Below are 24,286 nucleotides of genomic sequence, written 5' to 3'. Positions count from 1 at the left end.
TCCCTGAAAACTCACCTCTTCAGACAAGCCTATCAATTCCAGACCCACCCACATAACCTTCAGTGCTTCCCTATCTAATTACATCCTCTGTAGAGTATTCATAACATCACATATCTTGTCTTTCTTTAGTCTCACACCCTCCTGACACTTGGATAACTTTGTGGGGTATCATCATACAACCCATTAAGAACCTAGCAATCTGGTGGACCATCATGCAATAGGTAGCATCTATCCTTGTGTATCTATGCCTATTTCCCTATAGATTGTAAGCTTGCGAGCAGGGCCTTCCTACCTCTGTCTGTCTGTTTTTACCCAGTTTTGTTCTATTACTGTTGTTCTAATTGTAAAGCGCAACGGAATATGCTGCGCTATATAAGAAACTGTTAATAAATAATAAATAAATAAATTTAAATGTAAAAAATGTCTGGGCACACTGCAGTAATCCTGGACACCCCTACCAATCAACAATGGTGTATTTAGATGTTTAGAAATAGGAAATTGTGACCAAAAAGACATGTCATTTTATCCAAACCTCAAGAAAATCGTGTTAGATGATGTGAGACATGTACAGTATATGGGTAGGATATGAAATTCTGGCGGTCACATCCCGACCCGGACAAGGGTAAGTATTTTACCCCTACCCTAACCCCCTGGGGTGTCAGTTAGGGCTCACCCTACGGAGATGTCGTCCATGGCTATTACCCCCCCCCTTCCTCCCCTTCCAGTGCCTAACCCACCCCCACCAGTGCCTAACCCTAACCCCCCCCCCTCCCCCCCGGGCCCTAACCCCCACCGTTATACTCATCTTTGGTATGTCAGCGGTCGTTGTCCCGGCGCTGGTCTCCTGAGGGGTTTCAGTATTCCCTCTTTGGGACCTTTGGGATGCCAAACATATCCCCAGTATATTGGGTGTTGCATTAATGGGAAAGAGGCTTTTAAACTTGCAGATGGGAGTTGCAACTGTTTTTTTTTTTCACATTGTTTACAAACTTGTGTAGAGGCTACACATTAAACAATCACTATACAGACATTCTAATGTACAGATGGGTCCACATACACCTTTGCTCGAATCGCACTAAATAGCTCCGTTTGGTGCTCCATGGCCTTTGTGACTTAGCCGCGCCAAGCACCCCACCAGAGACATTCCCCCAAAGTATCACTAACATTGCAGGGTACACCGACTAATGTGCACTGGCATTTCATACTCAGTACATCTTGTTGATATTGAGTGCGCTACTGCGCATACTCCATGTTATTTCCTCCAGGGAAGCCGTCTTTGCCCAAGCAAGATAGTACTGTGCATGGGTGGCACCATCTTGTTGCTGAGTAGGACTGACATGGTGGGAGATGGACTTCTCCTACTTAGCTCCAATGAGACCCTGTGATTAGCTGCAATCACAGCTTCTTCAGCATCCCTGAGCCACTACCGCTTGTATATACAAGAATCGGCTGGGGTAGATCTGCTGCAAGCTCTGCTATATAACCAACATGACTATCACAGTGTGTATGATTGTACCTACTACCTTCAATAAGGGATCGGTATGAAATACCTCCAATCAAAATCCCGACGTTCAAAATCCCGACACCAATTGACCGATGGTCAAAATCCCGACAAGGTCAAAATCCCGACATGGACAAAATACCGACATTTAAAATACCGACAAGGTCAAAATACCGACATGTAAAATGCTGACAGGCCAAAATACCGACATGCTATTTTTGTTGTTATTGTGTGTGTATGTCAACCTAAGTCAACATGGACACCATATAAAGTGTACCGCGTCCCCTCGCATGGCTCGCTGCGCTCGCTGCGCTCGGCACACTATTATATTCCCCCTCCAGGTCCACTGGGATGGTAAAGTATGAACAAGTCGGTTTCAATTAAAAGAATCATGAAAAACTCATATCGGTATTTGGACCTGTCGGCATTTTACATGTCGGTATTTTGACCTTGTCGGTATTTTAAATGTCGGTATTTTGTCCATGTCGGGATTTTGACCTTGTCGGGATTTTGACCATCGGTCAATTGGTGTCGGGATTTTGAACGTCGGGATTTTGATTGGAGGTAAACTGACTGCATCCCCTTCAATAAGCCATCCTACAGGAGAAGCAACTGGGCTGTCACAGTGTGAGGACATTCCGCTGGTGTGTACACACATTCTGCCACACCTATGCAGCTGTGCACACAGCAGGGGTTCCCAACTCTCTCTGCACATGTTATATCTGCCCCCCCCCCTTCCCCCTTCAGTGCACATGGTTTTACCCATTCGCTAATAAATTTGCTGCTGCGATCAGGTCTGAATTAGGCCCAGAGTTCTGATATGAGCGACAATGCCATGCCTTGCGCCACATATTACTGTTATGCGTAATTTGCCATTTTATAGCAATTCCTTTCGTGCAAAAGTACTGATCTAGTGTGTCTGTCAGTATGTCAAAATGTGTGGCTTTTGGTACATCTAATGATATAGAATGAATGTCTCAGTATAGCATGTTATAGCATACACTGCAGTGATCAGCCCTTCTCTCAGGCATTTCTCCCCATTAATATTTGCAACAGCCTCAGTAACATCTCTAAGGGGGAGATTTATCAAAGCTTGGAGAGAGATAAAGTAATAACCAATCAGCTTCTGCCATTTTACAGGCTGATTGGCTAATAATTTATCTCTCTCCACTTTATCTCTCTCCAAGCTTTCATAAATCTCCCCCTTAGGTTACTTGACCATACCGCAGAAGATAAACCTAGGGAGAATTCAGCCTGCTGACTTTACTTCATCACAGAAGCTCCAGGGACCTTTTACTAATGAACTATGCTGTCCTAAATCCCACTCAGACCTGGAAACTGCGGCTCAGATTGTGGTGAATGTGAACCAGACTCTGGTGAACCTGCAAAAGGGAGGGAACATTCTTATGGAGGCACTCAGTAACCACAGGGAGACGCTACTGGAAGTGTTATCTGACAGAAGCTGTGACAACTGCGGGGACGCTGCCAACACTGTACAGAGAATGCAACTGGGGCTGAACTACAGCCAGGTGTGTACAATCACTTACTCAGAGACTAATGTTCAGGGTGGGGGGAGTGATGGTGAGCTTGGAGTGGGAAAAAGATAGAGATAAAAATGATGAGAGGCAGAAGGGAAAAGTGATGCTGGGTATATAATAATGACAAAGCAGAGAGATGCCTGACATTTGCAAGCTACAGTATAGAAGATTGATACAGGGATATGGGACATGGTATAAGGCACTTTTCATTTGAACTCTGATATTTTATATTTTTTAGGTTCCGTCTATAGGTGAATATGTGAATAAATTAAACAGTGTGAGGAGAGTCAACATACCTGGGATTTTCCAAAGGGTAATTATCATTAGTAGAGCATTCAGTAGCATGTAGACTTTGGGGGAGATTTATCAAACTTGGAGAGAGATAAAGTGCGAACCAATCAGCTTCTGTCATGGTACAGGCAGTTTTTGAAAAATGACAGTTAGGAGCTAATTGGTTGGTACTTCGGGGGGAGATGTAAGTAGAGGTGCTAAGTGGTAAATGCGCTATAACCAGCGTTGTTTGACACTTACATTGAACCTGAGCATGTATATAAGCAAATACTGTAACATAGAGAAAAATCTCTTTTCTCTACATTATCTGCAAACATCCAACCATTATGCCATCTACCTCTGAACCACTATATGTACTACTGTTTAGTACTGTACCTCCGACCCTGTAATAGGTATAGGGAGATGTACTAAGCCATGGAGAGAGATAAAGTACCAGCTCATCTGCTCCTGTAATTTTACAGGCTGAACTGCATCTCTATCCACTTTATCTTTCTCCAAGTATTAGTACAGCACATCTGCTTAGTTCCTATGTGGAAGGCCTTAGCACCTCCTGCACTGTCATTGGTCTTAGCCCCTTCTAATGTATGTAGGCCTTAGCACCTGGGTCTGAGATGTAGTGCCTACTAAATAAAGTCTGAGGGGGGTATTCAATTTGGCCCGAAGAGACATCGGGAGTAAAAAACCCTGATGTTTCTTCGGGTGCTGCGGCCGGGCTATTTAATTAGCTCGGTCGGTAAAACCTGCTTTTTCATCCGTAAACAGACAGGTTCAGTGAAACCTGTGTGTTTTCGGGTGAAATAGCCCCGTTTTCAGATGAAAACGCGGCTGATATTGGGCATTTTGAGCAAAACCCCAGATAAGCCGCGGCACGCGCCGGCTTATCGGGGCCAGTTAAATAGCCCCCGCCGGCGATACTTATCACCCGGCACGCTCGGGACAAATTGAATAACCCCCTTAGAATAGAGCTGAACAATCTCAGGAGTTATGAAAATAAAAGAACCAGTATGTTCAGTGGGTTATAGCTGTCTGGGTATGCTGGGACTTATAGTTTCACAACACCTGGAGAGGGACAGGTAGATCAGGCCAGCCTTAGCACCTCAGATACTGTGCTAGGCCTCAATCCTTGCTTAGACTATTGGGGGCCATTCCGAGTTGATCGCTAGCTGCCGTTGTTCACTGCGTAGCGATCAGTTAAAAAAAAGTCTAATCAGCACATGCGTATGCACCGCAATGCGCACGCGGGTGGTCTTCAGTATGCCGACTGACGAGATCCCGGAGCACAGTATACCGGTGCCGGGATCCCGACAGCCGGCATACCGACAGTTATTGTCCCTCGTGGGGGTCCACGACCCCCCTGGATGGAGAATAAAATAGCGTGGCGAGCGCAGCGAGCCCGCAAGGGGCTCATTTGCGCTCGCCACACTGTCGGTAAGCCAGCGGTCGGTATGCTGGACGCTGGGAGCCCGACCGCCGGCATATCGTAGTGAACCCGCGCACGCGCGTCGTACGGGTACAAAGATCTTTGTGGTTTTGCACTGGTTCTAGCGACGATTCCAAACGCACAGCTGATCGCAAGGAGATTGACAGGAAGAGGGCGTTTCTGGGTGGCAACTGACCGTTTTCTGAGAGAGTTTGAAAAAACTCAGGCGTGTCCAATCGTTTGCTGGGTGGGTATCTGATGTCATTACCGTGTCACTCGTCGCAGCAATCATCGCACAGGATAAGTAACTACAGGGCTGGTCTTGTTTTGCACAAAATTTGTTTGCAGGCACTCTGCTGCACAGGCGTTCGCACTACTGCAAAGCGAAAATATATACTCCCCCGTGGGCGGCGACTGTGCGTTTGCACGGCTGCTAAAAACTGCTAGCGAGCGATCAACTCGGAATGACCCTCATTATCCTGGTCACTGCCAAAATCTCCTCCTGGCTAAAACTGGCTCATGGTCACTACCAAAACTGTCCAACAGTCCAGAATTCCAAAACATATGCTCAGATTACTCTTTTTAAATTTGCCATTGAATTGTCCATGTCTATATATAGTTTTGCTGTAGCCCTGGATCTTGTATGTGCTCGTTTTTACTTACGTATAGTTTCCTATGCTATCCCATCGATTGCTCTTACTGTTACCTCTCCACTCACGCCCGCTGCAGCTGCTGTCTTAATAATTGTATGTGTTTTCACTTTTCCTTTGTGCCAAATTTGTGTCCTTCCTTCATATCACTATTTCTGCAGTAAGTACCCTCTCAGGACCCCCTGCTGTCCTCATACATCCCCCTCCCCCATCAGCCGCTGTCATTCAGTCTGCGCTCTCTCTCTTCCTCTCAGATACTTAAAGGTTTCAACAGTATGCCAAACCTTGTGAGCGATCAGACCAAAAGTAGTATTAGCGGTGAGTTGTATACCCAAAGGACATAAAAGCATTTCATATTATATTAAGTTGTATATAGCATAACATCTATTTTCTGTTTCCAGATATTACTACTACCTTGGATAGTACAGAGCAACAAATTAAATCCTATGTAAACAATACACCAATAAATCGATATATTGACACATTTGCTACTGCTGTACTGACCATTGAAAACATGACCACGTCGTATGGTCAGAAGGTAGAACACTATGAATATTACAGGTAAAAGTGAATACAGAGTGGAACGCTTACCCAGACACGTCACAAACATAATTAAAGTACCAGTAACTCTAAGAAAGTTAGTGAAATGTGTATTACTTATAAGAGATGTTTGTATCCCTTTTAAATATAGACAATATTAATATTTAAAGGTTTGAGGATCCTGCCAAACACAGGCATGTCTGAGATATTGGACCTTGTTTATGACATACATACAATGCATTCATTTTGTATATGTACAAAGTAAACTGGGCACTAGGTGCACTTGCACAAATTGTGGTACATGGTGCCATCATATAGAATTTGGCTGGCACCATGTACTTTATAAGCATTTTACTATGAGCCCCAGACTTACCGAATAATGAGGGTAATTTTGTTAGCAGTTGGGCAAAACCATGTGCACTGCAGGGGGGGGGGGGGGGGGGGGGGGGGGGCAGATATAACATGTGCAGAAAGAGTTAGATTTGGGTGGGTTATTTTGTTTCTGTGCAGGGTAAAACGGTCTGTTTTATTTTTACACTGCAATTTAGATGCAGATTGAACACACCACACCCAAATCTAACTCTCTCTGCACATGTTAAATCTGCCTCCACTGCAGTGCACATGGTTTTGCCCAACTGCTAACAAAGTTCCTGCTGCGATCAACTCGGAATTACCCCCATTGATGGATGCTTCAGGGAGGCATTCTGAGCGTAAGCATTAGGGTGTAGCTGCATACTGTAGCAGGCAGGTGTAAACAATGCAGCTGGTAGCATTGGGGGTAATTCCAAGTTGATCGCAGCAGGAATTTTGTTAGCAGTTGGGCAAAACCATGTGCACTGCAGGGGAGGCAGATATAACATGTGCAGAAAGAGTTAGATTTAGGTGGGTTATTTTATTTCAGTGCAGGGTAAATACTGGCTGTTTTATTTTTACACTGCAAATTAGATTGCAGATTGAACTCACCACACCCAAATCTCTCTCTCTCTCTCTGCACATGTTATATCTGCCTCCCCTGCAGTGCACATGGTTTTGCCCAACTGCTAACAAAATCCTGCTGCGATCAACTTGGAATTACCCCCATTGTGTGGGGATGTATAGAGTAGACCAGAAAATAAAACCCTGCATTACTGTTAATCACCACTAATGCCATATCTGCACAGGCAGGCTTGGACGGGCCCACAGGGGTACAGGGGAAACACTGCCTGGGGGCCCACCTCCTGCTCTAAGGATCAGGTTCTAGACTGTGCTCTTGAATTATACATATGTTACCTTATACTGGACTATGGTATATTTTCTACAGTGCATTGCTGTTATTAATCTGCTATTAATCTGCCACATTATCATTGATGCAGCAGATGCATTTACTGTGTATATATATATATGAAGGGGTCCAGACGTTGCACTCTCTAATGGTTAGTCAAACCAATGAGGTGGCAGGCCACAACCCCTCTGCAGACTGACCACACCCCTAACATGGGCCCTACCACAGCATTACCCCGGTGGGCCCTACATGCCCCAGTCCGACACTGCCCACAGGACTGAGTACTTGCTGAGGAGGGTCCCCAAGAACCCTCAGTCAGTGATTTCTGTCAATTTTAGCCCATAGGCTACAACGGGGGCCTATCTCTTAGTAAATCTCATCGTATCCTATGGGGGGGGGGGGGGGGGGGGGGGGGCTGAGGCTGCTGTTGGGAATGGAGGGATCTCACTAGATAACGGAGATATCTGCTGTGATCCCTCCATCATACATTTAAATATTTGCGGTGAAACCCCCATATGCTTTATACATTAAGCCAGAGATAGGGTGACATCTTCTCTTGTACTAATTGTTGCAATATTAAAAAGACCTCCTTCCAGTAGTCACCCCATTCTGCCGTTCATTTCCTTATATTTTCTTTGTGCCGACTTATTTCTTAAAATGGTTGTAACAGAAAATTGAGGCTGTATGTAATATACTCCGTTATATATAATAAACATTCATGTTGCCATAGTCTTGTGGTTGCACACCAGATCCCCATCTAACTCTGCCGTAATCCCAAGCAGTACAGTTATTTTATGGAACAGTCCTGATTGTTGGGGTCCAAAAGACATATACATTTTGAAGTATAGCTTCTACAGGTATGGGCGTTATCTGATAGCTCAGCATAACCTTGGCCATAGCTGCCAGCACTGCAGATGTCTTGGATGCTGAAACATCACCAGTATATGAAGGGGGGGGGGGGGAGGGGGGCACTGGGGCACCCGGATCATTTTGCAAAAGTTGCCCACTGTGACCTCTGTATCTTGAGGTCTTGAAGGTGTGTCCTGACCGCCGGTCACATAACTACATCCCCCTACAACTTCTATAAGCCCCTCACATCTTCATGCAGTCCCAATAAGCTGTCATGACCTACTGTACCTAGAGTATAGCCTTACAGTATTTTGTCTATTACTGTGTTCACAGGTGGGTGTTGGGAGTTTTCTTATGTTGTGTACTCCTTCTGATAACAATCTGCACTGCGCTGGGGCTCATTCTCGGAGTTGTGGGTCTCTACCTTCAAGACCCTGTGAATAGCAGATGGAGAAGGAGGAATGGATTTGGATTCCTCCTAATGTAAGTAATTTCTGACTGTGTTTAGGGACCTTATGATAAAAAAATGACAGTTCTACAAGTAATCCCATGGACATGTCTTATGAGGAGGAGGTACAGTATTTGAGTTCTATTTTTCATGTAGGTCAGTTTATAATATATCTGCTGCTGTTCTCACTGAATACCTATGTATTAAGATCCCTCTGAAATGAATATTTCTTATCGCTGATCATCTCAGCGATAGAAAATAATTCTTGTGGCTATTTACATGTACACACTGCTTTTGTGTTGCTACAACCTGTGCCCACATCCCTGACAGCTGTAAACTTAAGGCCCATACACACTTGCCGATAAAATGAGCGACATCGCTCATTTTCTCCCTCCCTGAGCGACGTCGCTCATTTTATCGGCATTTTATCAGCGGCGACCGATGCGCGGACCTGCGAGTCAGAAATTATCGTCGCTGTCGCCAGTGCATGCATGCAGGATCTGGACTGTCGTCCATGACCTGCATGCAGGGCTGGCGGAGGCGGGACGTCACTGAGCGATATGAGCGTTCATATCGCTCAGTGTGTACAGTCGGACACCGACCGGCCGGCCCGGGAGGGGAATCATTAGACGACGTCGCTCACAGAGCGACATCCTCTAATGTGTACGGACCTTACTTCTCCTTTGCTGTTAAGTTTTGTACTGGTTATTAACTTATTACAGGTCAGAGGGGGAGATTTATCAAAGCTTGGAGGAAATAAAGAAGAGTGAGAGATAAAGTACCTACCAGTCAGCTTGTACTGTAACTGTTATTTTACCAGCTGTGTTTTAAAACTGACAGTTAGGAGCTAATTGGTTGGTACTTTATCTCTCCCCACTTTAGTTCCAAGCTTTGATAAAGCTTCACATTCACCCTGCAAGCTGCTATATCTTGGGGAGAAGTGTAGTTAGGGTATTGGACAATGGGCTATACTGGGTCCCCCTAATACTGACATGCAGCTTATTGTCCAGAGTAGATATATCAGGTACAGGAGAATGAATGGAGTATGCCAGGACTGGTCACCAGGTGACTGTACACCACAAGTTACAAGGAATTGATCTAGACACAATAACATATGCTGCATGAGTAATAATACTACCTTGCGGTAGGCTATACCCGATGCTGATAAGGAGTACTATTAATATGTACACAGGTATTGGGCAATAAGGAACATAAGAACAGATTATCAAGCCGTGGAGAGTGATAAATTGCACAGTGATAAAGTATCAGCCAATCACCTCCTTACTGCATACCATCCAACATTTTACACATAAAAAACGGTACAAATTGGGAAAGGGGATGTGGCCACGCCCCCTTTCCTATACTTTCAAAGGAAATTTGGAAAGTCAATAATCGGTACAAAGCTATTTTTGGCAGGTACAAACCATAAAAAAAGGTACTGTTGGAGGGTATGTACTGTAACTGCCATGTTACAGGCTGTGTTTGAAAAATGACAGTTAGGAGCTGATTGGTTGGTACTCTATCACTGTGCAATTTAGCACTCTCCAAGGCTTGATAAATCTGGGCCATAGTGTTATGGGGCAATATTATATACAGTACAAAATCACATCCCTGTCTTTTTAGTACTTTAAGGGAATAATCAGTAAGGATAGCAAATTCTGCTAACCAGCAGAATTTGCTATCCTTTGGATCGCATGCTGTGAGCCGCCCATCGCTGGGCAAGGCCGCCCAGCAAGCTGACCGACGCCTCCCCCCCCCCCCCCTTGATGAAGCAGAAATTGCGATCGCCTCGCAATTTCTGCTTCATCGTAAAAATTATTGATGCCTCCTGCTGACGCAGGACACCCCCCCCCCCCACCTCTGCCTGATTGACAGCCAGAGGCGATCGCATTTTCTGCGGCCCCCCACAGAAAGTGCGGGCGCATGTTCTGTACGGGTGCTACGCATGCGCCCATGGGCCGACCACAAAAATTCCGGTTGGATCGCGATTTGCGATGAAACCTGAATTAGCCCCTAAATATGGAAGTCATTAGCATAACATGTGAATGTGTAAATAAACCATATCACAATGGTGAAACAGAACCATGTGTGCAGAAGAGCTTGCCAGTTAATGTTTGTCTTTCTGTTGCAGTGGGGTGTATCTGACCTTTATATTGTCTTGGGCGCTGATCATCTTCGTGTTGATCACCTTCTTGATTGGAGGAAATGTGCACACCCTACTGTGCAAACACTGGGTCAATGGGGATATTTATAGGGTGAGTAAACAGAATGAGGGATACAACGACCCTACCCTTTAAGTATACCGATTACAAATCATCAGGGATACATCTCATATGTTTCATTCTTTTTAGTTTTTTGATGACCCTCGCAATCTACCCAGTATGAACCTGAAAATGCTACTTGGACTCAGAAACAGTTCCAACATCTCGGATATGTATGAGTGAGTAAGGAACGGCAGACGTGACACTGTGTTGATATGTGCTGCCGTGCGCTTACAGATTTTGTCCTCTCCTCACCTCTACTCAGTGTGTCTCATATGCAAATTATGGGGGTCATTCCGAGTTGTTCGCTCGCAAGCGGATTTTAGCAGATTTGCTCATGCTAAGCCGCCGCCTACTGGGAGTGAATCTTAGCATCTTAAAATTGCGAACGATGTATTCGCAATATTGCGATTACACACCTCGTAGCAGTTTCTGAGTAGCTTCAGACTTACTCGGCATCTGCGATCAGTTCAGTGCTTGTCGTTCCTGGTTTGACGTCACAAACACACCCAGCGTTCGCCCAGACACTCCCCCGTTTCTCCGGCCACTCCTGCGTTTTTTCCGGAAACGGTATGATAAAGCTGAATCTATTTATCGTATAAATATCCCTTTAAGAGGTCTAAGAACACTATACGCTGACTACGTAAGAAGTACCGTAAGGGTACGCTACTTGCGTAACGATCGCTCAGCCGTAGGCGAGACGCTCAAGCGTCGCGTTCGCTCACGGCCCAGAGATCACAGACTGGCACACTATTGGCTACAGGCAAACGTAACGATTCACTATGGCGTAGCGGACGCTCGAGACCACGAGGAGATCACCAGCGGCGCAGACGCTCACAACGCTATACCTTGATATCTATACCTATAACAGTGAGATACACAGTATACCTTTATGTAGAGACAGTGTGTAAGTGCAACCTGGTGTAACCTGATTAACTACAAAGCTGCTTGAGCGTCACCGACGCTCTGTGAACACTTAACACTATGAGAAAATACACAGATACTTGTTTAGGGTCCAAAGCCTATTAAATGTATTATAACTAATATACTTGTAAAAAGGAATCACAGTACAAATGATACACTACAATATAACAGAGACTTCCTAACCAAATAACTACACTATAAATACAATAAAATACAATACAATCTAATCAAGGGAAAATACGAGAGAAAGAGTAGAGAGAGAGAGAGAGATAGAGACGAGAGAAATGGCTCACAGTAAGACAATATGATCACGGAGAAAAACTTACGCACAAGGGTAACGATCGCAAGCGCTTCTGGACATCCAGCTTCCCGATTATCAGCAATGAGAACCGTTTGATGAGAAGTGAAAGCTGGATGCCACAGGCCCGTCTTTTATGCTCCACACACAATGCAATCCAATGGTCCCTACAATCTTGTCGTCCATTGGACACAGGAATTCGGCTTCGCATCATAACAAAAGGTCATTGGGTAATTCATACAGGTGGGCTGTGACGATTTCAAACAGCTCAGGTGGGTGGGAAACTGGGTTTCCCGCCGCATACCTGAGTAAGAGTAAATAATAGTAATGGACATAAACTCCTTATGTCCATAACTATTCGCACGAGCGATTAATACGCTCCAAACCAACACCGGAATATTGCTATTTAAATCCTCTTCCGATGGGTACCAAACACTACTGTATGACTCCTGTTAGACCCTTCCTACAATACAAAGAGGGATTCCTCCGTTCAGGGACATTCTATATTAACCAAACTTTCAGAATCTATCAAAGGGACCATGATCTATAAACTACGTTAATTGTGGAAATATGTAACGATTGGGTCGCACGCTACGACTACATACTCTTTACCGTAAATACGCATACCGATGCGAGCGGGTGCACGCATCAGCGGGTATGCGCTATCACGGGAAAGCGCACGCATGCGCAGCGCGGACCAGCGTGAGGTGCAAATATGGCAGTGTGCATAGAGATATTTTTCTGACTTTGACAGTCCACCCTTTGGCAGTCAATAATAACTGCCACCTTCTAAAACATTTCAAAAGGAGAAAAATATATGTCAGGGGTTAATTCATTTCCATGGTTGGGTAGGGGAGGAGAGAGGAGTAGGTGTGAAGAGGGTATGACCTAGTGAGATAGCAGAAGCATGTGTGTATGAGTCCATGTTTGGGGGGTCATGTATCATCGTGCCGTACGTGTTGTAAATCAAGCTTCGAGGTATTGCGAAGTATACATTTGAATTCCTTCTTATCCTGTGGTACAGGTCTGTGGATGGGCTGTCAAACTTTACCGAGCTCTTTTCGGTTTTTTTTTGAACAAAATGGGGAGCACATTTTAGTTGATGATACATGAATGGGGGAATATGTGATTGCTGATATCTGTGCCTGTATTCCCTATACTATGTGTGTTATTACCTGAGGGTTGTAGAGATGAAGATGAAGAACACTTATGGAAAATGCAATGATATTCTATGTCAGGTAAATGTACATCTGTCGTCGAAGTTTTGTTCGGTATCAGTTGAAAGTCGTCTTCTTTGCGCTGTTTTGCTCCTTAGGCATGAGCAACAAGCTTTGTCAGTGCCATCAGATTTACAAAAAATGTTGGGCTAGCGTGAGTTTAAAAATACTAGGGAAACTGGGGATCCATGGCAAAGTTCATCAAGTGTCCATTTCTCAAGTGGTCAAAACTCTTTCTTTGGTCCATCCGTTGTCTGTATAGCGTCTCGTCAACTTCCTCGTCCAAGGGGGTCTTTTTATCTTGGAGAAAAGCAGAAAAACAGGTGAAAGAAACGGACCGTATAATCGCATTTTCATCACATCCTGGTTTCTATCATTGGGTCATAAATCAAATCCAGGTTAATTACAGTTTCCTCACTCCTCAAACTCATCACTCTTGTACTTTGTTTGCACTTCATTAAAGCCTGCCCGCATCTAAATATCAATCCAATAGATATAACGACACCTAAAATACATAGGAGAAACTTTCCAACATCCATTATGACTCCTTGAGCCCAGTCTCCCAAACCGGAGAACCAATTTCGCGGGTTCAACCATGACACCCAACCAGTCAGCTCATTACCTACAGCAGCAAGAGTGAGATTGTGTTTTCGGCGAAATTCCCACTTCAATTGGAGAATATCGTCCATCTTTTGGTCTATGACCTCGACCGGATCCTCGGTGCTATTTGTGATATACGTGCAACACTTCACGCCGTACTGTGTTGCCAATGTAACACAATATCCGCCTGTCACTGCTGTGAGGTAATTAAGAACCATTCTATGCTGTACCAGTTCTGTTTTATAAGCTTGGAGTTCTCTTCCAGTGTATCTAAACGTGTCATCATACATTTCAGTGATATTATCTAACAAATTTGCAAGCGCAGAGATGTATCTATAATTCATCACTCCTCGAGCGGTGCGAGTGAAATCTAACGCCACCAGAACCTGAATCCCGGTGGATTCATGGATCAGATCAGAGGCCGGATGCTCTAACCTTTCTGACAGGTGTCTTTTAACTCGGTGCTCGTAATGAGTGTGAGTATAAGGAGCTTGGGCACCACGGTGTATGTCTTTCATTTTATCATGTGTTACAGTCATTACTTCAGGCAATACTCTTCCAATATAACACAATCCTTCAGAGTTTGGGGCAAGCCACTTGTACGCCTTTCTCCCGCATATGAAATATGCATCATCGGGGAGAACATATGGGACGGAGTAGGACATTACCATATTACACACCTTCCAGGTGAAATCTCCTAGCCCTAATTCTTCCATCTGCTTAATGCACGTATCAGGTTGTACGATATGTGCACAGTATCCTGGTGATACTTCTCCAACTTTAGTAATCCTATTTCCTAAGGTATATCTATACCTGAAAGATTTTCCTCTACTGGCTATGTGGCGTACAAGCTCTGTATCTGTAGGCATTCTATCTGCTCTATGCGAGAAGGTCATGGTCAGGTTGCTCCATGACACTTCCCAATTTCCCGGCTGTCGGGGATTGGAGATGTTGAAACATAAGAGGGACCTATCCACATGGTATTGGTGGAGCTTCAAACTAGGAGGGCTGGAGATATTAAACCTCCTGTCCACCGGTCTCCCACCATTTAACTCAAGTACCTCCCCTATCGTTAAAGGAAATGGTACTAGCCCTGATTTGCTATGACCCTGAGGTACTTGAGAGCATACCCAACAATCTGTTTTGTTTAATACATTACCCACTAAGGAGTGATAATCACTCAATGGATGCCGGTCCATATGGATATTAAAACTGGATTGGCATTTCTTTATGCACCCATCCTCAACCAAATTGTCACAGAGCCTACAGATACAGTTTTCTTCAGCTAACAATCCATCACAATTTCTTCTATCGGATCGTTTTCTGATATCGCCTTTGCTTGTTGGTTAGGTTGATCTTGGAAAACTACGCCTCCATCATCATAATCGGAACCCATTCCAGAACCTCTCTCGACCTCCATGGTACTCTCGCCGGAACAGACTGCTCTGGTCAACATCATGGTCAACAGGAAAATCCGGATCACAGTCTCTTGGGGCAAGTCCATCTTTGAGGAGGAAATGGAGAAGTATGAGAAGGGGGAAAAAGAAATGTCAAGGGAGAGGGGATGGGAAGTGGAGAAAAACAATAAAAGGGATTTGGGGAATCGACAACTGCTTTCGGTCTTCAAGGCTCAGGTGCCTGCCTCAGTCCTCCTGGAACAGACACTCCAGTGATACAACCTCTACCGTCTGTTCCTTATCACGGGACTTCTCTGGATCAGCAACCTTCTTGCAGTGGGATGAATGGACCCAAGTCTCTCTCTCAGCAACCTTCAATGCTGTGGTGCTAGTCAATAAGACCTGGTATGGTCCTTCCCATCTATCAATAAGACAACCTGAGCGTAGAAAATTTCGTATCATTACATAATCCCCAGGTTCAATGTCATGACAATTACTATCAGGTAGATCAGGAATCACCAACTTCAGATTCTCATTTTGATTCCTCAACTGTTTACTCATGTTAATTAAGTACTTTACAGTTACTTCATTGTTACATTTCAAATCATCCTGAGGGTTAATCATGACATGCGGTTGTCGACCAAACAAGATTTCAAAAGGGGACAGATTAAGAGGGGACCTGGGAGTGGTTCTGATGCTATACAAAACAATGGGTAAAGCTTCTGGCCACGTCAATCCTGTCTCTGCCATCACTTTACTCAATTTATTTTTAATAGTGCTGTTCACTCTTTCGACCTTCGCACTCGCCTGTGGACGGTACGGAGTGTGCAGCTTGCTATCAATTCCCATCAACTTACACATTCCTTGAAAGACATCACCTGTAAAATGGGTACCCCTATCACTTTCGATTATTCTAGGGATACCATATCTACATACAAACTCCTGCACAATTTTCTTAGCTGTAAACATAGCGGTATTTGTAGCTGCTGGAAATGCTTCGACCCAATTCGAGAAAACATCTATACAAACAAGTACATATTTCAAATTCCGACATGGGGGTAATTGAATGAAGTCAATTTGTATTACCTGAAAAGGGCCGCCGGCAGGTGGGATATGGGATGGTTCTGTAGGTATTGCCTTTCCAATATTCTTTCTCAGACAGGTAAGGCATGACATTGCTCTTTTACTCGCATGAGAGGAGAATCCTGGGGCGCACCAGTATGCTCTTACCAATTTGCACATCCCCTCCTTGCCTAGATGAGTCAGCCCGTGAGCTGGTTCAGCCAGACATGGAAGATATGTCCTGGGGGCCACTGGTTTACCATGTCCATCCGTCCAGAGCCCTGAGGACTCCTGGCCATATCCCTTTGCCTTCCAGACTGCTCTTTCCTGTGCGGAACACAAATTCTGCATTTCACACAACTTCTGTGTGTTGATGGTATTGAATACCATCAGTTGTGTGGTGTCTGTCGGTATGGGGGTAGCAGCTGCTAACTTAGCAGCTTCGTCTGCTCGGCTGTTACCAAGTGATACTGGGTCTTGACTATATGTATGTGCTTTACATTTGATAACAGCCACTCTGTCGGGTTCCTGTATCGCTGTTAGAAGCCTTTTTATGTGAGCTGCATGCGCTATCGGTGTACCAGCTGCCGTCATGAAATTTCTGAGGCGCCATAGGGCTCCGAAATCATGGACTACCCCGAATGCGTATCTAGAATCGGTGTAGATATTGGCTGACTTACCCTTAGCCAATTCACATGCTCTGGTTAGGGCGACCAGTTCAGCAACCTGGGCTGAGTGAGGTGGGCCTAGCGGTTCCGCTTCTATGGTGTCTTGGTCATCTACGACTGCGTATCCAGTACACAAGTCTCCCGAGTCTGACTGTCTGTGACAACTACCGTCCGTGTAGAACGTGAGTTCTGCATCTTCCAGTGGATTGTCACTGATGTCAGGCCTTGCGGTAAAATTTTGGGTCAAATATTCCATACAATCATGTGTATCTTCCTTTGTATTAAATCCTCCTTCCCCAGCACTCTCACCTTCCACCCTTTGTGCATGACCAGGCACACCTGGGAGATATGTTGCAGGATTTAATGCACTGCATCTCCTTATGGTGATGTTTACTGGGGCCATTAGTGCCAATTCCCATCTTGTAAACCTCGCTGATGAGACGTGTCTGGTTTGGGCAGAATTCAATAAGGCTGACACTGCATGTGGTGTATGGATTGTGAGGTTGTGGCCTAGCACGACATCTTCGCTTTTTGTTACTAGCAATGCTATTGCAGCAACGCTTCGCAAGCATGTGGGGAGGGATCGCGCTACCGTGTCTAGCTGAGCGCTGTAGTATGCAACTGGCCTGCTGGCATCACCGTGTTTTTGGGTTAGTACACCTGCTGCGCAACCAGCACTTTCTGTTCCGTATAGTTCAAAGGGTTTCCCATAGTCTGGCATACCTAGTGCTGGCGCCTGCGTTAGGCACTGTTTGAGTCTCTCAAATGCTGTTTCGGATTCGTCAGTATGCAAAATCCTATCAGGTTTGTTTGAGGAGACCATTTCCTGCAAAGGTAACGCCAATATGGAAAACCCTGGGATCCAATTACGGCAATACCCACACATTCCTAAAAACGTTCTGATCTGTTGCTGGGTTTGTGGCAAAGTCATGTCTCTAATTGCTTGGATTCTATCAGCGGTCAGGTGTCTCAGTCCTTGTGTTAGACAGTGTCCCAAATATTTTACCTTAGTTTGGCATAATTGCAACTTGTCTCTGGAAACCTTATGTCCTGTGTCTGAAAGATGAAACGGGAGCTGTTTCGTATCCTTCAGGGATGCTTCCAGTGAATCTGAACACAGTAATAAATCATCCACATACTGTATCAATACTGATCCACTCTCTGGTTGGAAAGACTGTAAACAATCATGCAAAGCCTGAGAAAATATACTTGGACTATCTATGAAACCTTGGGGTAGTCGAGTCCACGTGTATTGGACTCCTCTGTATGTGAATGCAAACAAATATTGGCTGTCAGGGTGCAGAGGTACCGAAAAGAAAGCGGAGCAGAGGTCAATAACAGTGAAAAATTTGGCAGTGGGAGGAATTTGCATTAGGATGACAGCTGGATTTGGCACTACGGGGAACTGACTCTCAACTATTTTGTTAATCCCCCTTAGATCCTGCACTAGCCTGTAACCCCTCCCCCCACTCTTTTTAACAGGGAAGATGGGACTATTGGCAGTGCTGGACGTTCTTACCAGAATGCCCTGTTGTAGCAAGCGCTCTATTACTGGGAAAACTCCTAACTCCACCTCTGGCTTCAGAGGATACTGTGGGATTTTTGGAGCTATCCTACCATCTTTTACTTGTACAACTACTGGAGCTACGTTTGCCATTAATCCAGTGTCCTGTCCGTCTTTTGTCCAAAGTGACTCTGGTATTTGAGATGTCATCTCTTCTACTTGGGATGGATTCCTATTTGTCATAATGGAATGTGACATTAATTTTGATGGGGAGTCTAACATGTCTCGTACTTCCTGAGCGTGATTCTCAGGTATGTCCAAGAATACACCTTCAGAAGTACAATAAATGACGCACCCCATTTTACATAGTAGGTCTCTTCCCAGGAGATTGGTTGGTGCTGATGCAGCCAGCAAAAAGGAATGCTTGGTATGCAAAGGCCCTATTGTAATCTCGGCTGGTTTGCTAACAGGGTAGTGCTGGACTACTCCTGTTATTCCCATGGCTGGAATTGTCCTACCAGTGGTTCTCATGCCCACTGTCGAATTTATCACTGACTTGGCCGCCCCTGTGTCTACAAGAAAGTTTAAAGTTTTACCAGCTACATTGATTGCAATCTCTGGTTCACTTCCAAGACTGGCAATCAATTTAACCGGCTGCAGATTACAGGTATGGCCACACCCCTATTGGGTATGCTGACCTCCCTGAATCCCGTTGGCAGCAACTACTTGTGAGGGAGTTAGCTGGGAACTACCAGAGGCATGCCAATCTCTGTTCGGGGGGTATCTTTTTGTTTCCCCTGTATGTGGCTCAAAACTCCGCCTCTGTGGACCCTGCTCCCAATGTCTTGTGTTGTGTCTTTGTCTAGGGGGTTGAAAAGATCTTTGTACACTCTTTATTCTACAGTCTCGTGCATAGTGTCCCTGTCTGTTACAGGAATAACAAGTTATTTCAGTTGACTTACTTACAGGATTCGATGGTACATACGCAGGCTGCTTTGTGGTCAGCGCCTGTATACTTACTGACATTAACTTATCACTTTGCGATTCTCTGTGCCTGGTGATGTTTCTGTCGTGATCAATAGCAGCCTCTCTCAAAGTGGACACTGACAGACCTCGCCAACATGGTTGCGTGGTCTGTACCCTAGCCTTTAATGTTTCCTTTAAACCATCCATCAGTACAGATACTGCTACTTCTTGATGGTTTGGGTTGGTCCTAATGTCTTCTATACCAGTGTATTTTGCCATTTCTAATAGTGCCCGGTGAAAATATTCTGCTGCCGTTTCGGACTCTTTTTGTCTAATGGAGAATATTTTGTTCCATTTAACAACGGCTGGGAAATACTCCTTTAGCTGTAAATTTATCCTTTTTACGTTATCTTTGTTGTACACATCTGAAAGCGGTACATCTTTATCTAGTCCACAATCAGCCAAGAATTGAACTGAGTCGACATTTGAAGGTAAACAAGCTCTTAGCAGTATCTGCCAATCTTTGTGGTTGGGCTCTACAGTGTTCCCTAGATCCCTGATGTATTTTTGGCTAGCAACTAAGTCTTTCCTGGGGTCAGGAAATTCGGACACTATGGTTCTTAATTCCATTCGGGAAAATGGTGTGTACATGGCAATGTTCCTTATGGGAGTGGCTCCTGATACATCTGTTTTCCCATTGGGAACTGCTATTACTCTAACAGGGTTAACTCTAACAACCTCATTCTGTGTAGATTCTACAACTTGTGGTGAAATTGTTTCGGTATAATGCATGGTGCCGTACTTACCCGTTGACACGACCTCACCTATCCCTCCGCTAGGGGCCTTCACTAATCTCGTGAGTGGTGCCGTTCCTACTGTGGTTTCTGATATGGTGGCCGCTAGAGAGAGCGCTGAAATTGTTGCCGAATCGTCTTCTTGATCACACTCCTGAGGAAAGTTCAGAACAGGGTACAACTTGCACGGGTCAATAATTGCATGGGTTACTTGGTTAACATCATTAACATTTACAGGGTTGCTAAGAGTTTGTGTTTTACACCCCAGTGCGTTTTTCTCCGCAATCAACTTCTCTCCTGCAATGTATGGTGGAGGCGGGGCTGTGGCTATCAGTTTCCTGACTGCCCCAGATCCCGCCGCCAGAGCCAAACCTCTCTGTATCTCACCTTCCTGTTGCCATAACTGTAAATAATCATGATGCTGGATTCGTCTCTTTGTTGATTTTATGAGACATATCCTCCTCCTTAAATTTTGTAACACTTCTGGACTGAAGCTACCTATTCTTGGGAATTTCTCCCTGTCTTGTACAGTCATTCTCTCCCATTCATCACATAAAACCTCTGTGTGACTTCCGTATTTCTCACACATGATGTACCTTGCCGACCCGACTGGTCGGTTCTCTGAATCAACCCGAACCGAGGTTGATCGCCCCCTACCTGAACAACTGGCCCCCATAATCTGCAGGTGTTGCTTACTACTCCTTTGATCTTTATATCACGGTCTTCAGCGAACCCTTACAGCAAACCAAATTATTCAAAATAGGCCGGCGGTGGCGGTTTACCGAGTACCCCACTCACTCGCCCACCTCGACCAATACGACCTGATCACACCGATATGGTGCTGGCGTACTCGATACAGGGCCCTACCAGAAACCTTCTGTTTACTGGAACATGTGAGGGTTACCCGCAGGACACTTACTCTTTCCAGTAAAGGTGGGGTTGTTAGATAGTTCCTGAGTGACCAGCGAACTTCCCTTCAAAAATAAAAAATTACACAAATCACGTCAGAATGTACAACTAGCGTTTATGACTTTTGTACGCAAAATGATACTAGTCAGGTTTACTAATGCACACAATGACGTGCGGTACAATCGTTCAGTACATAAACACTACCTGTTATGTACTGAGAGATCAGTGGAATCGAAAATTTCGGCTGCGAATTCCTTCAGCCAGAGCTTATATGGCCTATATGGGTTCTGCACCAACCCCCGGGGTTGTGCCTCTTACCTTTATAGCGGACCTCTTTGTCTCCTTATGACCTCCTGGTCTTGTCTGTACGACCTCCTGGTCTGACCTCCTGGTCTTGTACTGGTCCGCTATACTCTAATGCTCAAATATTATGTTTAACCAGGGATGCCTCCCTAGCCACCGTATATGTCACTTACACGTATGTCCCTTACGAGTACCCGATTTCTTTTTGGTTCAACCTCTTATGTGATAAAAAACACACTCACTCAACACATGTATACTTTCGTTTCTATATCTATTTCTGCGCAGAAATTTTCTTCAGCCCAGCTGTGTTACCAATTAGGAGCAGGATCTGTTAAACTAAATTTCAGATTTTCCAAAAATAGACTTGCGTTATTTATCGCCTTTTGCGCTATTTACCGCTTAGCGCTAACTATCGCCTTTGCGTTAATTATCGCTTTGCGCTAAAATTCAACTTTTCGTGATTTGAGCTACGTGGGCGTAACCGGACGCTCCGTTGCGTAATGTACGCTGCGTGCGTCGGCCTTTGGATTGCGTACGCTAGTCTTTGTTAGAGACACGTGTACGCAATGCAAAGATCCACCGTAACACAATGTACTTTTATCAATGTAGACGATCCCTGATCATCTACCGCGTACCCCACTGGCTTTGCCTTATCTCCCAGGCAAACCTGTGTGTTTCTCTACACTTTTAACTATTACCTCTATTCTTAAACTATAAAATAACAGCAAGTCTCTTTTAGCATTTTTCTATCAACTATAAAATTGGCAAACAGGATAGTGATATACGAAAATGAAAAAGGAAATGCAGATATATGTATGCGTGCGTGTGTACGCAAGACAGAAGACAAATAAACAGTTTTAAAAGACACAAGCGTTTTGTTCTTACCTCCGGTTCCCGGATTCCTTCAGCACTCTTTATCTAAGCGAAGCAGACGCTTATCCCGTCAGCACTGCGAGACAACCTCCCACCCTTTGCTGGGGGATAATGTCTGCTGATCTACCTAGTGCAGATATGTGAAGGACAGGACGAGCCGCCAATTGATAAAGCTGAATCTATTTATCGTATAAATATCCCTTTAAGAGGTCTAAGAACACTATACGCTGACTACGTAAGAAGTACCGTAAGGGTACGCTACTTGCGTAACGATCGCTCAGCCGTAGGCGAGACGCTCAAGCGTCGCGTTCGCTCACGGCCCAGAGATCACAGACTGGCACACTATTGGCTACAGGCAAACGTAACGATTCACTATGGCGTAGCGGACGCTCGAGACCACGAGGAGATCACCAGCGGCGCAGACGCTCACAACGCTATACCTTGATATCTATACCTATAACAATGAGATACACAGTATACCTTTATGTAGAGACAGTGTGTAAGTGCAACCTGGTGTAACCTGATTAACTACAAAGCTGCTTGAGCGTCACCGACGCTCTGTGAACACTTAACACTATGAGAAAATACACAGATACTTGTTTAGGGTCCAAAGCCTATTAAATGTATTATAACTAATATACTTGTAAAAAGGAATCACAGTACAAATGATACACTACAATATAACAGAGACTTCCTAACCAAATAACTACACTATAAATACAATAAAATACAATACAATCTAATCAAGGGAAAATACGAGAGAAAGAGTAGAGAGAGAGAGAGAGATAGAGACGAGAGAAATGGCTCACAGTAAGACAATATGATCACGGAGAAAAACTTACGCACAAGGGTAACGATCGCAAGCGCTTCTGGACATCCAGCTTCCCGATTATCAGCAATGAGAACCGTTTGATGAGAAGTGAAAGCTGGATGCCACAGGCCCGTCTTTTATGCTCCACACACAATGCAATCCAATGGTCCCTACAATCTTGTCGTCCATTGGACACAGGAATTCGGCTTCGCATCATAACAAAAGGTCATTGGGTAATTCATACAGGTGGGCTGTGACGATTTCAAACAGCTCAGGTGGGTGGGAAACTGGGTTTCCCGCCGCATACCTGAGTAAGAGTAAATAATAGTAATGGACATAAACTCCTTATGTCCATAACTATTCGCACGAGCGATTAATACGCTCCAAACCAACACCGGAATATTGCTATTTAAATCCTCTTCCGATGGGTACCAAACACTACTGTATGACTCCTGTTAGACCCTTCCTACAATACAAAGAGGGATTCCTCCGTTCAGGGACATTCTATATTAACCAAACTTTCAGAATCTATCAAAGGGACCATGATCTATAAACTACGTTAATTGTGGAAATATGTAACGATTGGGTCGTACACTACGACTACATACTCTTTACCGTAAATACGCATACCGATGCGAGCGGGTGCACGCATCAGCGGGTATGCGCTATCACGGGAAAGCGCACGCATGCGCAGCGCGGACCAGCGTGAGGTGCAAATATGGCAGTGTGCATAGAGATATTTTTCTGACTTTGACAGGTAGCATTTTTTCCCACACGCCCATAAAACGGCCTGTTTCCGCCCAGTAACACCCATTTCCTGTCAATCACATTACGATCGCCAGAACGATGAAAAAGCCTTGAGTAAAAATCCTAACTGCATAGCAAATTTACTTGGCGCAGTCGCAGTGCGGACGTTGCGCATGCGCATTAAGCAGAAAATCGCTGCGATGCGAAGATTTTTACCGAGCGAACAACTCGGAATGACCCCCTATGTCTGTCCTGGGATTGGTGTGCTGCTGTGTAGGGGCATAAGTTCATCCCAGTCACCCGAAGGCAAGTTGGAGTTTGGTGCCCCTCCCCCACTTAGGAAACAAAACGGGAAAACAAATAAACACACATAAACCTCCTAATGCTAATGTGTGGACCTCCATTCTAAAAGTAAAACATTCTATACCCTTAATACCAAGAAATAATGACACGG

At 44.8% G+C, this 24,286-nt stretch overlaps 1 protein-coding gene across 1 annotated transcript in view; it reads left to right on the top strand.

Moving 5' to 3' along the window:
* PROM2 (prominin 2) overlaps window positions 1-24,286 on the top strand; it is a 222,474-nt gene that overhangs the window by 87,603 nt on the left and 110,585 nt on the right. Inside the window, exons 7-13 of the mRNA XM_063932047.1 lie at window positions 2,831-3,030; window positions 3,278-3,352; window positions 5,655-5,718; window positions 5,802-5,961; window positions 8,384-8,533; window positions 10,630-10,753; window positions 10,850-10,938. Of these exons, the coding sequence (XP_063788117.1) occupies window positions 2,831-3,030; window positions 3,278-3,352; window positions 5,655-5,718; window positions 5,802-5,961; window positions 8,384-8,533; window positions 10,630-10,753; window positions 10,850-10,938 (862 nt within the window). The remainder of the gene's footprint in view (window positions 1-2,830; window positions 3,031-3,277; window positions 3,353-5,654; window positions 5,719-5,801; window positions 5,962-8,383; window positions 8,534-10,629; window positions 10,754-10,849; window positions 10,939-24,286) is intronic.

The sequence above is a fragment of the Pseudophryne corroboree genome, chromosome 6 (assembly GCF_028390025.1).
Source record: "Pseudophryne corroboree isolate aPseCor3 chromosome 6, aPseCor3.hap2, whole genome shotgun sequence".
Lineage (NCBI taxonomy): Eukaryota > Metazoa > Chordata > Amphibia > Anura > Myobatrachidae > Pseudophryne > Pseudophryne corroboree.
This window is presented reverse-complemented; position numbering and strand designations above follow the sequence as displayed.